The sequence below is a fragment of the Bos taurus genome, chromosome X (assembly GCF_002263795.3).
Source record: "Bos taurus isolate L1 Dominette 01449 registration number 42190680 breed Hereford chromosome X, ARS-UCD2.0, whole genome shotgun sequence".
Lineage (NCBI taxonomy): Eukaryota > Metazoa > Chordata > Mammalia > Artiodactyla > Bovidae > Bos > Bos taurus.
In genome coordinates, this window is record NC_037357.1 from 105,282,556 (window position 1) to 105,302,039 (window position 19,484).

General features: G+C 40.7%; 1 protein-coding gene across 1 annotated transcript in view; it reads right to left on the reverse strand.

Moving 5' to 3' along the window:
* SYTL5 (synaptotagmin like 5) overlaps positions 1-19,484 on the reverse strand; it is a 143,122-nt gene that overhangs the window by 58,585 nt on the left and 65,053 nt on the right. The window contains exons 4-6 of the mRNA XM_059883816.1: positions 10,880-10,995; positions 8,322-8,427; positions 4,644-4,778 (exon numbers count right to left, since the gene is read on the reverse strand). Of these exons, the coding sequence (XP_059739799.1) occupies positions 4,644-4,778; positions 8,322-8,427; positions 10,880-10,995 (357 nt within the window). The remainder of the gene's footprint in view (positions 1-4,643; positions 4,779-8,321; positions 8,428-10,879; positions 10,996-19,484) is intronic.

Here is a 19,484-nt window from a genome sequence, read left to right on the forward strand (position 1 = left end):
GCTATACAGCATTTTATCTACTGCACAAAACAAACCAGTATTAACTTTGTGGAAGTGGTCCTGACTCAGAGCTAAAACACTCCCAGCTTGCTAATATTTCAAATAGTAGTAAGAGGATGCTGCCTAATTGCCATCTTAATCTCAAAGATGTTAATGAAAATGACATTGGGGACAGGAAGATGATTTTACTTGTGATGAAAAAAGGATGCGTCACAAAATGACAGAATGGGTTTCATCAACCTATTTTGCCCAAAATAATAGATATGAGGAAAGAATGACTTTTTTAGTCATTAAGATACCAAACATGTCTTATTTACCGGAAGGAAAGAGAAAGACAGAGGGAGAGGGTGAGAAAGAAGGAGGGAGCTGGGGGAAGGGTAAGAATGAGGATCAGCTAAGAAGGTAAGGGCTGCCATGAATGGTGTGGTTTCTGCTTTTGGATCAGAGCTGACCAAATCAGCTTGTGAAGCTTCACAGAGACTGTGACAGTCAGTCCCGGGCCTCCCAGAGAGCAATTAAGAACAACTGGATAAAACTAGAATGTGCTTGGGCAGGGGGTGGGGTTGGGGGACAGGAGAAACTGGTTGGTTGCCAGAGGTACAGGTTCCTGTGGTTCAATACTTGCCGTATCCTTCAATGTCATGATAGAAATGCTGCTGAGAAACACAACAGCATCCTTTATCCATCTTCTTACTGAACAGAATCAATTTTTCAGTTCTAAGTTCCACTATTCCTGTATTTTAGGGAACAGTATTGATGTCCCCTTCCAGATACCCTCAGATCCCTTGCAGCAGGCTCCACCTACCCATCCCAAGCTTCTGGGTACTTTTCTGCTAATGGTTTGCACTTATGATGTTCAGAGCTTTGCCTTTAGTGCTGGAGGCCAAGCATGCCTTGAAATATGCCTCCCCTGACTCTCAGTTAAATCTGAATTTCAGATAAACAATCAAGAATTTTTTAGTATAAAAATATACTACTATTTATGTGGTACATACAAGTAAGATTTCATGAAATGTATTTTTTTTAAGTTTTTTACCTGAAAAATTTAACTGGACATCCTGTATCATCATTTGCTAAATCTGAAAACCCAATCTAAGGGAACCTATAAACAATGACTTATTGGGACAGAAGTGCAATGGTCCAGCTCCTCAAAATGTAAAAACCTAGAGATACCAATACTTTATGCCCCAGAATCTCTTGCAGGATTAAGCTGAGTTCTCAAACTCATACCTCACCAGAGACAGCAAATTTCTCATCTTCTTTGCTTTTAAAAAAAATTGAGGTATAGTTGCTTTACAATATTTTGTTGGTTTCTGCTTAGAGCAAATTGAATCAGCTCTATGTAGACATATATCCCCTCCCTCTTGGACCTCTCTCTGACCCCTCTCCATCCCACCCATCTAGGTCACTTACTCCCTTACTGGTAGCTCATTTCAATTCTGGTAGCCCAGAATCATTTCAATTAATAAATTACTCACTTAAGAATCCTTGTCTGAGGATTCATTTCTAGGAGAGTGGGATTTTTTTTTAAACTTTTTATTTTGTATTGGGGTATAGCCAATTAGCAGACAGTGTTGTGACAGTTTCAGATGAACAGGATAGGGACTCAGCCATGTATATATATGTACCCATTCTCCCCTAAACTCCCCTCCCCTCCCATCCAGGCTGCCACATAACATTGAGCAGAGCTCCCTGTGCTATACAGTAGGACCTTTTTGGTTATCCATTTAAGTATAGCAGTGTGTACATGTTCATCCCAAACTCCCTAACTATCCCCTTCCCCCACTCATCTCCCTAGCAACCATAAGTTCCTTCTCAAAGTCTGTGAGTCTATTTGATTTTTTGTTGTTGTTTTCAGTATTAGCTAAGACTTTTTTTTTTTTTTAAGATTTAAGATAGATATCTCACAAATCACACCACACTGACAACTCATCACAGCGTGAAAGGAATTAGGAATCACTGCCTTGAAGAGTATTCTGTTAATTACAGTTCACATTTATATGCCTTTAAAAAAACAAAACGCAGCTGTCTCATGTGTCAAGTCCCAAGAAACCAGTGAAGAGCCATTTGCCATGTTCCTCTGAGAGGCTGCTGCACCTTGCCTAAGCCATTCACACATTTCCCTGCTTTGAAACTCCTGAAAAGAAATAAAGTCTAACCAGGCATCTGAAAAACAATCATTTCCACTCCGATATGAGTTTTTAAAAACAATGCTCAAGCCCAGCTGCTCCACAAAAAGAGCAATGAACTATGAAGAAATATGCGTGGAAGAGGAGAAGGGGGAATTAACTGCTAAGCTAGGCCAGGTAATAGACGGCAGAGGCCAGAATCTTGCAAATTCTTTTTTGGGGAATCTGCTGTTACAGGGGAGGCTGCAGTTCTGCTTGAAGAACCTAATGAGAAAAGAAGGTCTGCAAGCTTGACTACTTGGCTTTGCAGAATTCCTCCAGCTCCAAGAAAATAAAAAAGGAGTTAACACCTTTTAGGGATGGGAGTGAAGAAAAGATAGGCCACCTCCTGCTCCCACTTCCTAAGGAATAATTTGGGGATAATGTAACTCATCTCACAGTGGCAGTCCTTTAATGAATGAGTCATCATTACGATAAATACATGTTTCAGGAAAAGGACATTGTGCTCTACTGATCTCCTGAACATCTTGACTCTCCTTCTTATTGGGAACACATTGTTCTTGGCGTGGTTCAGTCGAAGCACCCTGACTATTATTAATATATTCTATCTCTAAACCAAAGCACCCTGACCATTATATTCTATCTATTGATCTTGGGTATTTACAATCTCAAAGATAAAGTCTGTTTAGTGACAACCTTCCAATTTACAACAAGAGACCCCTGGGTCAATACACCAGTCTTTGGTAAAACATGTCCATATGGCTTTATAGCTTTACGTGTGTGGTTCTTTTTATGCATGGATTTTTTTTTTTTTTTACCCATAGTAAACACTACAGCACGCCAGGATCCTCAGTTGGGTAAATCCTTGGATATGGAGCTGCATGAGGATACAGAGGAACTGTGGATAGGAAAAGCTTACTGTCAAGTTATACTCGGATTTTTGACAGGTAAAGTGAGGGGGTAGGGTCAGCATGTTATTTCAGGGTCAACTATATCTACACGCAGAAGTTGTTAAGACTCAAGGAATAAACCCAGGCAGGTAGATTCTGAAACAACCGTGTAAGCACTGTGATATTGCAGAGTATGACCCTTACTCTTAAGTAACTGTAAATGAAATAATTTAATTTTCTTCATTGAGCCAGGAGACTAAGTGTTTTGAACGGGGGACTCCATCTTTCCTCTTTATATAGATATATTGTTCCTTTTAAATGCCAGCCTGAAATATGAGCCAAGATAGCTCATCCAGCGAGTCCCCATGAGGCTGAACAAAAATAGCATCTCTAAATAATTTTGATCCCTGTCTGAGAGTTAGGAACTCAGCAATCAAAACCAAAAATGAGATTTTCCTACATAAGGTTTTATGGGACAAGATAGAGGGCCACCCCAAGAGAAGTCAAAGGAAATGATTTCAAGGACAAATGCAATGAGGGTTTAAAGTATTTTTTATCATAAAGGAAATATAGCTACATTCTTTGAGAATTTGGAAAGGACTGAATACAATCATAATCTTTTGATAGTGGATGAGAAATGATTTGTTTTATTTTTTTCTTTGAAGTTTTACATAAAGTGACACAAGTTTGTAGGAATGCTATAGGAAAAAAGATATCGGTATGGACACTACCTGTGCTCTTAATGACCCATGAGGGTAGATCTTTTTTCTCATCGTTGCCTTTGATAATATACCAGTCATGAAAATCAGCCTTGACTTCTGTTCCAAAAGGATAAAGAACATTTCAGCCTGATAGGAGATGACTAGGCTCTTGGCTATCTTTTCTCTCTTTACTTTTCTTAACAAGGTGCTAGCTCTATGCATGGGAGATTTGAGGAGCTGGCCCTTTGATAACAAGTTAGAGGTGGTAGAACTATAAAGAAGTGGACTTTGTGGAAATTCTCTGAGGCAATTCAAAGGAAATTATTATTAATTTTTTTAAAGTTGCAAGCAATTGACACCTAGAGGTTTCTTTTTCCAAAGCTTAAACAGAAAAAAATCAAGAAATCAATGAAAACAATTTATTTTCCTGGATTTATCCATGTGAACTGCAGCCCTGAGTCCCCAAAAGACATCAAGTTTCAGCCATGCAAGTGCACAGATGATTTCCATAGCTGTAATTCCAGAAATATAAGTGTTTACCATTTCAACTAAAAACTATCCTCCTGGGTTTTCACGTTACTTATTAGAAGATCTCTGAGAGGGAATACATTGCAGGTATCTAGAAGCATCGTTTGGATAGAAATATACAAACCTGGTCTTCCCCGGTGGCTCAGCTGGTAAAGAATCCACCTGCAATGTGCAAGACCTGGGTTCCATCCCTGGGTTGGGAAGATCCCCTGGAGGAAGGCATGGCAACCCACTTCAATATTCTTGCCTGAAGAATCCCCATGGACACAGGAGCATGGCAGGCTATAGTCCATGGGGTCACAAAGAGTCAGACATGACTGAAGTGACTGAGCATGAGTGCACATACCAACCCTGTCCTCAGTCTATTCCTTTGGCCAATCTGTTATGTGTCTTACCTGTCAGAACCAAGGGCTGACTTTAAACTCCAAAAATTGTGGCTGTCTAAGTCCAAGCTGTAGCTCCGCCCACTTTCAGTTTTTGGAGTGATGATTTCTCCTTTGGTTGCTGATCTGAACTTGCTAAGAAGAAATCTGAAATTACATATATACATACATGTATTTAAAAGGAAAATAATAAAACACTTAAGTATATCATTTTAAGAATACCATTTATTGTACTTCCAACATATATAATTCTTCAATGAAGCTGACTTGAGGCTGAGAAATTCTGGGGAGTCCCCATGGCTTCTGCAACAGAATGTCAAAGGTATCAGTAGAGGTGGTGAGGGCATTCTCCCAAAGCCATACCAGCTGCTGGTAAGCTAGGACTCTGTCTTTCAAAGAAAAATACCATTGACTTTGGGGACTCACCACTATCACCTGAGAATGGAGAAGCACTGACGGGGCTGAACTTATTTACACAATGCTGAGAAAAGGGGAGTTTGAACTCACCTTGCTCAGACAGAAGAGCTATGATGATCCTCTGGGATCAACTAATGTAGCAACTTACTAGACTGTAGCCCCATGAGAAGGACAACTCTTGTTCTTCTTGTTTCCTGTCAGATCCCCTAAGGTTAGCGGGAGGCCTGGCATGAACTACAACCCAGCCAGTTCTTGAGGAATAAGTGACTGCATGCATGCCCTGGGGTAATAAGTCTGAACAATGGAATGGCTCACACCACATCAAACTTGACTGCATTCCCATTTCCCCAAATTATTTGGAACTTAAGCAAAAAGAGCTTTTCAGAAATTAACATTCAGGTCATGATCCAAGCTACCAAAAGCCTCAAACATGCGTCTTTTCAAATGCACTCACATAAAGACAAACCAAAGCTATTTTCCTTTTGTGTGGTATTGGTAGAGACCAATTCATTTACTTCACTGGCTATAGTTTTCTCATGGGGAAAAACTATTACAGAGGTATTAAGACAATTTTAATAGGATCTGCCAAGTTGTCTGTTTCAAAGACCACTGTGTGGAGTGTCTCGTCAAAGTGTTAGAAGCTTCAGTCTGCCTGGAAATTACATTTTTGGTGAGAATAGCACTTAATATCATGTCAAATGATGTTACTTTGAGAACCACTGTGTACATGTCCTTACCTCTGCATAGCTGCTTCCTGTCTCCTCCATGTGAACTCACTCTTCCTCCTCTTCTGTTATACTGGGCCCTCTCCCTCCTTCAAGCTCCTCATCAAGTCCCACTTAGAATTTGATTCCTTTCCCAATGGTCCCTGTGCCCTCCCAACATTGATAATCTAATATTTAATTATTTGTTCTCATATCTTTTGTAGTCATACAGCTTCCCTGGTAGCTCAGTGGGAAAAATTCCACCTGCCATGCAGGAAACAGAGGTTCAATCCCTGGGTCGGGAAGATTCCCTGGAGAAGGAAATGGCAACCCAGTATTTCTGCCTGGAAAATCTCATGGACAGAAGAGCCTGGTGGGCTATAGTCCACGGGGTCGCTAAAGAATTAGACATGACTGAGCTACTGAACAACAACAACAAACTTCTTGCCATGTTTCAAAAGGGCTATCAGGCTGCTCATATTGCCATCTTAGATTTTCCTAAAATCCTTCTCTACATTATTAACTTTTCAAGTGTGGACCTTTAAACCTTTTCTTTCCAACTAAGTGTTACATTCTTTGACGACAGAACAATCAGACCCCAGTGTGGAGTTTCAGCAGAGCTCAGTCCAGCACTAGGACTCTCTTGACAATTCAGGATGTATATCATTCATGGTACTGTTTAGCTCCTTACTGTCTCCCAGCTCCAGGCTCGCCATTCTGTAACCCACATAGTGATGCCTGGCCTGGGGTCCACACAGTCTACCTCCTAGAGGCCCTTGTGGGCTCCACACCGAATTCAATCAGATCACTGATTGTTTTTGATGGGCCAGGCACCATGCTGAATACTGCAGCACAAAAGTAAAAAAGCCAGTAGAAAAGCTTACAATTAAGAGGAGGGGAGAGAGGGGGTGTATCTGGCGAGATCCGTTCATTTACTTTACATTCTTGTGTAAGGAGGGGCTTCATGTCAGAGTACAAAATCAAGAGTGATGCAGAGGCACAAGCCATTGTGGGAGCCCCAAGGAGAGACAAATAGGTTTAGAATGGTAGGAAGGCTCAAGATATAGGACATATGGCCCCTCTAGCTATCTTTCCCATTCATCACTGCTAATTAACGAAGTCATGGTTAGTCATGAGTGTTTGAGTCAAATGACATTTAGGATTCACACCTACTCATAGTAAAAGATTCTTTAAAAAAAGAAAAAAAAATACACTTTCTGTAGAGACAGATGAAGGCTCAGGGACTGGCAGCCTTTCACATTGGCTTTTGCTGAGGACAAAGCCATGCTACCCAATGTGTGTGTATGTGCTCCATCATATCTGACTCTTTGTGACCCCATAGACTATAGCCTGCCAGGCTCCTCTGGCGAAAGAATACTGGAGTAGGTTGCCATATTCCCTTCTCCAGGGGTTCTTCCAAGCCCAGGGATTGAACCCACGTCTACTGTGTTGGCAGGTGGATTCTTTACTGCTGACTCATCAGGGAAGCCCCACACTACTCAGAACAAACCATAAAGCCACTTGGTATAGATTAGGATTTTCACTACCTGGACCACAGAACTGGCCACCAGCTGACTAAGAGATAGAGACTATAGAGACTGCAACAGGCAGGGCTATGAAGCAATACTTTGCCCTTTGGGTCCTTCTTAGATTTTTGATGTGGACCACTACAGTCTGTATTGAATTTGTTACAACATTATTTCTGTTTTATGCTTTGGTTTTGTGGCCATGAGGCATGTGGGATCTTAGCTCTCTGACCAGGGATTGAAGTCACACCTCCTGCATTCGAAGGCAAAGTCTGAACCACTGGACCACCAGGGAAGTCATGCCTTTCAGTCCTTATAACCTGCATTTTTGGGGCCTATTGACTCCCCTGATGGAACCTTCTCATTTCCAGTTTCCCAGCACCTCCCTATTGGCCTCCCATTCCTATTCTCAGTACATGACACATAGATTTGCTTTCTGAATGAAGTTAGTGAGGTGGCCAAATGATTCTTTCCTTAAGGAGACCTGCATTTTAAACAGGGGAGACAGTGTTTTAAGCCCTATTAAGAGTTGATGTATGGCAAAACCAATACAATATTGTAAAGTAATTAGCCTCCAATTAAAATAAATTACTTTAAATAAAAAAAAAAAGAAATCTTGGATTTGGCCGTTTCATACATCAGCCCTCAGGTTGGGCGGGTTGGGGAGGGTGGAGGGGTTGGTGTCGACTACAACAAAGGTAGTCATCACCTCCTTACAGGCAACACTGGCCTGAGCATGAAGCCTTCTACCGAGAAATAAAGGGATTCACTTTGTATAAGATTAGATACGTCAAATGAAAGCAAAATCCTCACAGGTTCAGGTCAGAAGGGACCTTTATCTAAAACTGAAAGTAATTAAAACTGCATTTCCTGAGGCAAATGATAAGAAAATGTTACCTCAGTCAAGTCTCTGACCTTTTCTGGGTCACTTAAGTGACATTAGACTTGAAAAACAGCGGGGGCTGGAGTGGGGTGGGGGGGTGTCTATGTCACAGGTGACTGGAACAAGGATCAAAGATTCCCTTAAAAAGACTGTGTCTTACCCCTTTCTCCTGGGTCCATCGTGGCTGGCCTTCTGCCCAGAAGAAGGCAAAGCATCTGACTTTTCTGTGTTCTGGTGGGTTTGTTCTTGGCTTTGTATTTCTCCATCTCCTCATTAAAAACAATCAGAAGACAAATTTACACACAAAATGGCAAGAAATGAAAGCTATTTCCTAGTCTTCATTCATGTTTCTACATTAACACAAGACAGAGTAACTGGCAATGATGTTTCCATCTTATGTTTCCCAGTCACACATGTATTTTTCATCTGTCGAGTTAAAAGAAGATTAAGATTGGGACTCACCTGTGGGAGTTTTGCTGAGATAAGCTTTGCAGAGATAATCACAATGGAGGAATTAAACATCCTCCTCTACAAATATTTTTAGGGCAGAGGATCCAAGGTTCAGGAGAACTCCAAATACCTAGAGGCTGAATTGTAGCATGGGATTCTAGAAACAATATCATGGCATCCAGTCCCATCACTTCATGGGAAATAGATGGGGAAACAGTGGAAACAGTGTCAGACTTTATTTTTCTGGGCTCCAAAATCACTGCAGATGGTGAATGCAGCCATGAAATTAAAAGACGCTTACTCCTTGGAAGGAAAGTTATGACCAACCTAGATAGCATATTCAAAAGCAGAGACATTACTTTGTCAACAAAGGTCCGTCTAGTCAAGGCTATAGTTTTTCCTGTGGTCATGTATGGATGTGAGAGTTGGACTGTGAAGAAGGCTGAGCGCCAAAGAATTGAGGCTTTTGAACTGTGGTGTTGGAGAAGACTCTTGAGAGTCCCTTGGACTGCAAGGAGATCCAACCAGTCCATTCTGAAGGAGATCAGCCCTGGGATTTCTTTGGAAGGAATGATGCTAAAGCTGAAACTCCAGTACTTTGGCCACCTCATGCGAAGAGTTGACTCATTGGAAAAGACTCTGATGCTGGGAGGGATTGGGGGCAGGAGGAGAAGGGGACGACAGAAGATGAGATGGCTGGATGGCATCACTGACTCGATGGACGTGAGTCTGAGTGAACTCTGGGAGTTGGTGATGGACAGGGAGGCCTGGTGTGCTGCAATTCATGGGGTCGCAAAGAGTCGGACACAACTGAGCGACTGATCTGATCTGATCCTGGGAGGGTGAGTAGCCCTGCACATACCTTCTGACGGTCAACACTGCTGAGGTTTGAGTGGAGGAAGCAGCCAGAACTGACTGCTTCCTTGTAACTCGACTATGCTCTCTCTGTGGCATTAGTCCCAGAGTTACCCATCTGGGAGAGCCCTTCCTTGGTAGTGCAACACCAAGAAGGGGCCCTGGAAGCAGGTCCAAGCCTCCTAGCCAGGCTTCAAAATCAGGGCATTTTTATCCAGTATGTGAAAGGTGAGATACCCTAGGAACAGACCCACAGATGTCTGCTCCAGCTTTACTGTAGCCCAGATGAGAAATATGATTCTAAACATACGTTTCACTCAATATTTAAGCAGTTAAATTGTGGTCTGAATGCACAGACTAGCGTTCTCAAAGTGGAGTGTTACAGTAAATCCCTACATATGAACAAATTCCATTCTGAGAGTGTGTTTGTAAGTCCAACAAAGTTAACCTAAGTACCCAACAGTATAGTTGGCTGTTATTTATGTGAGAAGTTTGTAATACTTCTATGTGTAATACTTTTATGTGTAATACGACACATAAAAAACAAATACAAAAAGAAGACACATTAGTACAGTAGTACAGTTCAACAGCTGGCATATAGGGGCTGGCATTGAGTGAACAGGCAAGAAGAATTATGAAGTGGAGGAGGGAGAGGAAGTGGGAGATGGCAGAGCTGAAGGGTGATCAGCAATAGGAGATGAAGGGCAAGCTGCAATTTCATTCACATCTGATTTAACTGGACATGAAAAAGCACATTGTCATGTTTGAGAGTTCACAACTTGAAGGTTCATATGTAGGGAACGTACTGTATTTGCATTTGGTGACAGTATAATTCTTCATTGAGTCAAACTGCCTTGTGTATTTCAGGCCATTTAGCATCCCTCAATGCCACTGATTCCCCCACAGTCACTGGGATAACCAGATAGGGCCCCTAGCATTTCCAAACACTTCCCTTAGCCTGATTAGGGGAGGGGGCACATTATAAAATATCAGCACTTGGTTGAGAATCCCTGAATGAGAAAAAGTAACATTTAAATTAAATCTGAAATATATCTTTATTGAAAAACCAAAGATTTCTTCCACAATGTGAATCACATAAGGCATCTGTTTTATGTTCCTTTAACTGTTAAGTAAAATATTGGAAGTGCATTCAGGAAAAGAAGTCTGTGATGAAGAGCAATGCCTTCCCTGAAAACCTCAGTGTGCCACATATGAGAAAAATGACCATGGATTTCATTTTCTACCAACTTCATCTTCCCTTGTACGAACTGAAGATTTAGATTTGATGCCACCAAGTTTTGAAATGATCTAAGGGAGTCAACAGAGGAAATTCAACTATGGTCTTTGATACATAATAAAGAGAAGTTATTTAGCCCACCAAAACGAAGATTAAAGCAGTTTTGCTTTAGTTACCTGGACTTCTTCTTAAGATGGACTGTCGGACAACATCAGTGCCCAGAACATTGACGTGCTTGAAACGCTTTGCCTTCTCTTCAAAAAACCACTCACCGGTTACAATCCTTAGCTGCCTACTCAAAAGAAAAGAGGAGAGCATTGGAATTCAACTGTTCAGCCAAATAATTAACTCAAAAACCCCTAATTGAGTAAAAGATAGCCAGTTACAGAGTCCATCTCACTCCTTGGAGTAATTTATGGTGATCATAATCCACTGTTAGTTGAATATGTACTATATACAAGGCACTCGCTAATTGCTCTTCATACTTACTATATTTTTATCCACTCTGTAAACATGATTATCCCCATTTTATAGATGAGGAAACAGAGTAATAAAATGATGTGTCTCACACATAAAGCCAGGATCTCACCCGAAGCAGTCTGACCTATAGCTCGACTTCTTTTTTGTTTGGTTTTTTTAATTTTTATTTTATTCAGGTAGAGTGGATTTACAATGTTGTGCTAATTTCTGCTTTAAAGTGATTCAGTTACACATACATACATTCTTTTTCATATCCTTTTCATTATGGTTTATCAGAGGATATTGAATAGTTTCCTGTGATATACAATAGGATCTTGTTGTTTATCCATCCCATATATAATAGTTTGCATCTACCAACCCCAAACTCTGAATCCACCCCTCTCCCATGCCCTTGGCAACTACAAGTCTGTCATCTGTGTCTATGAGTCTTCTGTTTTGTAAATAATTTCATTTGTGTCGTAGATTAGACTCCACATATAAGTGACATCACATGATATTTGCCTATCTCTGTCTGGGTTACTTAACTTAGTATTATAACTTCTAAGTCCATCCATGTTGCTACAAATGGCATTATTGCATTCTTTTTTATGCTATAGTTCAAGTTCTTAACCATGACATGTGCTAAGTCACCTCAGTCATGTCCAACTCTTTGCACCCTATGGACTGTAGCCCGCCAGGCTCCTATGTCCATGGGATTCTCCAGGCAAGCATACTGGAGTGGGTTGCCATGCTCTCCTCCAGGGGATCTTCCCAACCTTGAGATCAAATCCACATCTTATGTCTCCTGCATTGGCAGGCAGGTTCTTTACAGCTAGTGTCACCTGGGGAGTCCTAACTACCGCATTAGTGAATAAATAAGCTTCAATGGAAACAATGGGGAACAAACGAAAGCTTTGAATTATAAAGGGGTGGTGATCACACTCTGCTTTAGAATGATATCTTGATGTAATATAATGACTGGATTAAAGAGAATGGGACAGAGAGACAGGTTGGCCATGGCAATAGTCCAGGAGAGAGATAGCCAGACTCAAGCTAGGGCAATGACAAGACTAATGACAATGATAAGACTAATGACAAGATCAATGACAAGAGGAAGAACCAAATTAAAAATGTAGGTGGTAGAAGGACCTGTCTGGTTTTACAATCAATAGAATGTTGAAGGTGGAAAAGAAAGACCTTGGAACAATCACAACCATGTGCAATGTTTATACAAACCCTTTACCCCAGTTATATAGGCCTATTGATCATTCTTAGAACATGGCCCATATGTTCATCTACTACTTGACCTAAGGCCTCTATGAAAGTGAAACTGAAGTCGCTCAGTCATGTCCGACTCTTTGCTACCCCGTGGAGTACAGCCCGCCAGGCTCCTCTGTCCATGGGATTTTCCAGGCAAGAATACTGGAGTGGGTTGCCATTTCCTTCATCCAGGGGATCTTCCCAATCCAGGGATCGAACCCAGCTCTCCTGCATTGAAGGCAGATGCTTTAACCTCTGAGCTACCAGAGAAGCCCAAGGGCTCTATGGAGGACTGTAATGGAAAATGAGGTTGAAAGGTAGAATTGAGTCACAAAATGGAAAACCCTGAAAGTCAAGCTAAGGAGTTGCAATGCCATTTTGGAGGCAATGGGGAACACTGGCAGATAATCTAAATTTCAAGTTGAATTATAGAATCTCTGAAGTATCTCTGAAGTATTATATGGGGTAGAAACCAGAAGCAGACAGGCCAATGAAGAAGTAACTCAACAGATAGGACAGGAAATGATGAAGATGTGTATCTGGGTATCATGGGGGTAAGGAGTGAAAAGAAAGATAAAAGATACTTAGGCCACTATGTAAGCAGATAGGTTACAGAGTCCCTGGCAAAAGATAACCAGGAATGGCTTTCTTGACATAGAATCAATTTTGGCCTGAGCCATTTTGTTTTGTGAGCCCAGTGCTCGCCCTTGAACAGGTCTCAGCAATTAATGATCTTAAGGGAGGGAATGAAAAAACTCAGGAGAAGCATTCAAGAAACAATGGTGGAGCCATGGGGAGGGTCCTAGTTCCTCAAGGGACATACTTAGCAACGTATCTTTCAGTTCTACAGGAACTAAGGCCCTGACAAGGGTGGAGGATAGGAAGATGATGTTGATCCTTCTGACTCCAACTGAAGCTGGACTCTGTGGACCTTTGCCCCCAATACTATGCTGAATTCTCCTCTGCTCAAGCCCCCTCATGAATACTCATGTACCTTTAGCTTAAAACTTCTGCAATTTTGATGTTGGGAAGACAATGCTTTGAGAAAGATCCCTGGTGTTCCCCTTAATTGTGCGAGTGCTCAGTCACATCTGACTCTTTGTGATCCCATAGACTACAGCCTGCCAGTCCGTCTATGAAATTTTCAAGGCAAGAATACTGGAGTGGGTTGCCATTTCCTCCTCCCAGGGATCAAATCCATGTTTCCTGTATCTCCTGCATTGGCAGGTGGATTCTTTACCAGAGTCACCTGAGAATCTTGTTCTCCTTACTTGCTGCAAGTAATAATAAATACTTCCTTCTTTTGATCCTTGGCTTGGTTGCATCTACTGACTCAACACTCACCAAGAGGTGAACCCAGTTTTCAGGTTAACAACTGAAGATGAAAATCAGCAAGATTGGTGGCAAGTCTGCCATGGCTAAAGTAAAGCAGCTAAGAGTCAAATAGAGATCTCTAGCCCCATAGTATTATATCCATGAGATTCAGTACCTCCTTGACTGAACTGAGAAATTAACAATTGGATCCTAAATTTAAAAAAAAAAAAAAAAACACTCTAGAAAAATATGCCAATTTGTTCTCTCTAGCAATTATCATAAAATACTTACTTATTCATTTATGTCATGTTGTGCAGTATGTGGAATCTTGGTTATCTGACTAGGGATCAAACCCATGCCCCCTGCAGTGGGAGCATGGAGTCCTAACCACTGAACTGTATTTCAGGTGAGTCCCTGAAATACTCCTCCTAAATGTAGGAAAGAAAGATAAGTTACCTATGAAACCCAGTTCCATCACTGGGGAAAAAGTGAAAAGGTTATCCTTGGAGTAAATTATTCATTGAATGACCATAGCTTGTACATCTGAAATTTATCTTCAAGTGGCTAGATCACCTATCAAGAAGCAAGGATTATTGGATTAGCTTCAAAGCTGTATAAAATACAGCAAAAACTAATACTTGAGTTGGTTAATACTTAATACTTGAATGGGCTCTATCTGGATATATCTCAGGTGATCTATAGGCATACATCAGTACTTATGTTGGAAAAGCAGGCAGTAATAATGCAATTCTAAATTCTAAAGGTACTGTATTGCCTCCAGATTTCCAGGCCTTGTTTATTCAATCAAATGCTAAATGAGGTAGTGCTGTGATTGAACTTTGCAGAGGGAACTGAAGTTATTCATCACCTGACCTTAACACAGGAATATGGTCATGGATGATCTGGGTGGGCCCATAGTAGTCACTGAGCCCTTGAAAACAGGAAGAAAATGAAGTTGGATACTGAGAAGCTGTGGAATGGGAAGTCAGAGGGATTCCAAATGTGAAAAGAGGGCTCTGAGATGCAGATATCCACGTGTAAGAACCAGAGGGAGGGGCCTCTAGGAGCAAAGGCTGCCTCTTAGCTAACAGCCAACAAGAAATGGGAGCCTCATTCTCACAGTCACAGGGAATCAGAATCTGTCCACCAAAATGAACTTAGAAGTACAATCTTCCCAGAGCCTTCTGGTAGGAACTCAGCCAGCTGACACCTTGATTTCAGCCTAGTGAACCGTGAGTAGAGAAATAAGACAAGCCAACCTAGGTTTCTGAGCGACAGAACTGTAAGACTGAAACTGAGCTGTACCCTATGGGGCTCCTGGGCATGGAAGCCTTTCTGTCGTTTCTTGTTTGTAGGGAACAGACTCCAGACTCCATGACCTAACATGAGTTACAAAGGGCAGACCTGAACAGTTGCTAATCAAGGAAGGGAGGGGATATAACACAAGGGAGGAGCAGCCAAGAAACAATAGTGCAACATTAAGTCCTAGTTCCCTCAAAAGGGATATACATAACAATATCTTTGAGCTCTTTACAGAACTAAAATCCCCCAACAAATGGCAGATGTCAGCAGTCTTCATTTCTAAAAAGACCACCTGTTAGTTAGTTCAGTAGCTCAGTCGTGTCCGACTCTTTGCGACCCCACACACTCTAATCTTATCAGCAACCCTGCCCTTGAGGCTTTGCTGTAAAACTCCTCACCAAATTCTCCAGGATTGACACAGTTTTCCAGGGGCATTAGCATGCTGTGTCCTCCTTTTCCTGCAAATCAATAAAGCTATTCTTATCTACTTCACCCAAAACTCTGTCTCCAAGATTCAATTTTGCACTGGTACACAGAGGCTGAGTTTGCAGCATCAAGATCATATATTTACATTGCCTACTGTCCATGGAGTCAGAGTCAGACACGACTGAAGCGACTGAGCACATATGAGCAAGCTGCTAAATTGTGGCAGTTTGTGATGATGGCCACACAAAACTAAGAATAATTATACATAAAAACCTACTTGTCTTAATGTTCAACTCAGGAAATAATTTGCACAGATTCTAAAAAGATACCTATGAAAAATTCAGAACAATAGGGTAGAGGTAAGCAAACTATGGCTTGTAGGCCAAATTCTTCACTACATATTTCATACAGATTATGAGCTAAGGATTTAGAAACGGCAGAGGAACCATAGATCAAATTGCCAACATCTGTTGGATTATCAAAAAAGCAAGAGAATTCCAGAAAAACATCTACTTCTGCTTTACTGACAACACCAAAGCCTTTAACTGTGGAAAATTCTTAAAGAGATGGGAATACCAGACCACCTGACCTGACACCTGAGAAATCTGTTTGCAGGTCAGGAAGCAACAGTTAGAATTGGACATGGAACAACAGACTGGTTCCAAATTGGGAAAAGAGCACGTCAAGGTTGTATCTTGTCATTCTGCTTATTTAACTTATATGCAGAGTACCTCATGCGAAATGCCCAGCTAGATGAAGCACAAGCTGGAATCAAGATTGCCAAGAGAAAAATCAATAACCTCGGATATGCAGATGACACCACACTTATGGCAGAAAGGGAAGAAGAACTAAAGAGCTTCTTGATGAAAGTGAAAGTGGAGAGTGAAAAAGTTGGCTTAAAACTCAACACTCAGAAAACTATGATCATGGCATCCAGTCCCATCACTTCATGGCAAATAGATGGGGAAACAGTGGAAACGGTGACAGACTTTATTTTTTGGGCTCCAAAATCACTGCAGATGGTGACTGCAACCATGAAATTAAAAGACGCTTGCTCCTTGGAAGGAAAGTTATGACCAACCTAGACAGCGTATTAAAAAGCAGAGACGTTACTTTGTCAACAAAGGTCTGTCTAGTCAGAGCTATGGTTTTTCTAGTAGTCATGTATGGATGTGAGAGTTGGACTATAAAGAAAGCTGAGCGCCAAAGAATTGATGCTTTTGAATTGTGGTGTTGGAGAAGACTCCTTAGAGTCCCTTGGACGGAAAGGAGATCAAACCAGTCAACCCTAAAGGAAATAAGTCCTGAATATTCATTGGAAGGACTGATGCTAAAGCTGAAACTTCAATACTTTGGCCACCTGATGCGAAGAACAGACTCATTTGAAATGACCCTGATGCTGGAAAAGATGGCAGGAGGAGCAGGGGACGATAGAGGATGAGATGGTTGGATGGCATCACCGACTCGATGGACATGAGTTTGAGTGAACTCCGGGAGTTGGTGATGGACAGGGAAGCCTGATGTACTGCAGTCCATGGGGTCCCAAAGAGTCAGACACGACTGAGTGACTGAACTGATACTGATACTGATGAGCTAAGGATGGTTTTTATACTTTTAAATGGTTGGGGAAAATATTACCCCAAAGCTGAATATTTCATGACCTGTGAAAATTATATGAACAATATTTAAAATTCAGAGTCTGTTAATAAAGTTTTATTGGTACACAGCCATGCTCATTTGTTTATATATTGTCTCTGGCTGCTTTTCTGCTACAACTGCAAACTTGAGTAGTTTTAACCGGAACAACAGAGCCTACAGAGTCTAAAATTCTTACTCTTTGGCATTTTATTTTTTAAAAGATTTGTCAACTTCTGCAATACGACAAAGAATTTACACAAAAAGATACAAGGACAAAGGGAATAACATAGATCAGTGATAGAGAACCACCTAAGAGAGGCATGCCAAAGGCTTGTCTTATTTTTTTGTTTGTTGGGGTTTTGTTTTTTTTTTAATGGCTGCACCACATAGCATATGAAATCTTAGCTCCCCAAAGATAGAACATGTGCCCCCGGCACTGGAAGTGTGCAGGGAAGTTCTGTTTGTTTTGTTTTTGTCATTTTCTTGGGATACAGAGTAAGGTGGACACATATAAATAGCAGTTTCAGGTGTCACAGAAAAGTGAGCCACATCAGGTCTACATGCCCCAGCAAATGGCCCTCCACATTATCATCTTTACCATATATGCCTAGAGCTGGCAACACCTAACACAAATAAGATCTTCCCAGAACTGTTAGTCATTACCTCTTACCATCCTTGTAAGAACAACAACTATAGCCCTTGTATTTGCTCAACTCAAATATGGACCTGAGTCATTTGTTACTTTAGAACTCTGCAACATCAGAACCACCTCTTGGGACTATGCCTCTGCCACTTTCTTGGGTCCTGGAGGTGTAGGTGGAAGGATTAGTTGAAGAACAGGGAACAAATACTGAATGTGTACCATGCACCAAGCCACGTGCTAGGCACTGTATACATGGCATCTCTAATGTTCACTATATGTCATAAAGTAGCTATATCATCCTTAGTTTTCAGATGAGGAAATCAAAGTTCACATGGCTGAAATAAAGTTCACATAATAATAAATAAATAATAATAATAATAAATAAATAATAAATAAATCAAAGTTCACATTGCCCAAAGTTGTACAGTATCATGACAAAAACAGGATTTATACTAAAAGCCCCTACATTTAGCAAAGCTCTTCAGAAAAGAACCAGCTATGACAAGGCTTTGAGTAAGGGTGAAAAGGTATAGAAGCCAAGGAATAACATGCAGTATTTCATATGATGGGCTGTGACTGGCTGTGTGTGCGTGCACACATCTGTGACTATGTCTCTCTGTTTGGAGCAGAGTGACAGGAATAAAGGAGTGAAAGAAGAAATAAAAGAAACATGAAACCTACTATGAACTTTTTCTCTCTGCCATATCAATCTAATATTTCAGAAATACAAAGCTTTGAATAAACAGTGTGTTTCCTACAAGTCACTCTGAAGAGTTTGACTGAAATTGAGTTACACTTGTGACACGTGATTAATGATTACTGAATATTTAGAATTTGCTAGGTTCTAATTTTCTTTAACATTAAACTCTTGGGACCACAAACTTTTGCTTGATAGCTTATTTAAATGTAAAGTCAAGTTCTCCTTAGACTTATAGGGAAAAAGTAGGCAATCATATCCTAAAAAAGAAGAGTGCCCTAAACATTCATTTTTTCCCTTTATTTTCTATTAACTTGCTGGAGAGATCTGAGATAAGATATGGTAGTTAGATACACTGAAATATAACGTTTCCTTCTTATCATTCACAAGGAAGCTAGAATTATTTAATTCATTCATTACATATCAATTATTTATTGCATTCTTGGCTCAGGCAGTAAAAAATCTGCCTGCAATGCAGGAAAGCTGGGTTTGATCCATGGTTCAGGAAGATCCCCTGGAGAAGGAAATGGCAACCCACTCTAGGATTCTTGCCTTAGAAATCTCATGGACAGAGGAGCCTGGTGGGCTACAGTCCATGGGGTCCTAAAAGAGTCAGACATGACTTAGCAATGAAAAAAAAATAAGGCTAAGAGTACAGAAGTGAAAAAGACGAAAAAGACCCTGGCGTTATGGAGATGATGGTATATATTTACTCCTTTCTTCCTTTCCAACAGGAAAAGTAACAAGAAATCCTTCAACACATTATGAACTCTACAGATAAAGAGAATATCTTTAAAACAGCTAGAGAGGAGAAAAAAACATATTACAAACAAAGGAATGATGATTAGAATGACAGGTGACTTCCATTAGAAATAACGAAAGCTAGAAGCCAGCGAAATGATATCTTTAAAGTTCCGAGAGAAAATATCTATTTAAAATCATGTATCCAGAGAAACCATTGTTTAGGAGTGAGATAAAAGAGTGAGATAAAAAATGTTTCAGTACAATAAAAACTGACATAATTTACCATTAATAGATTTTC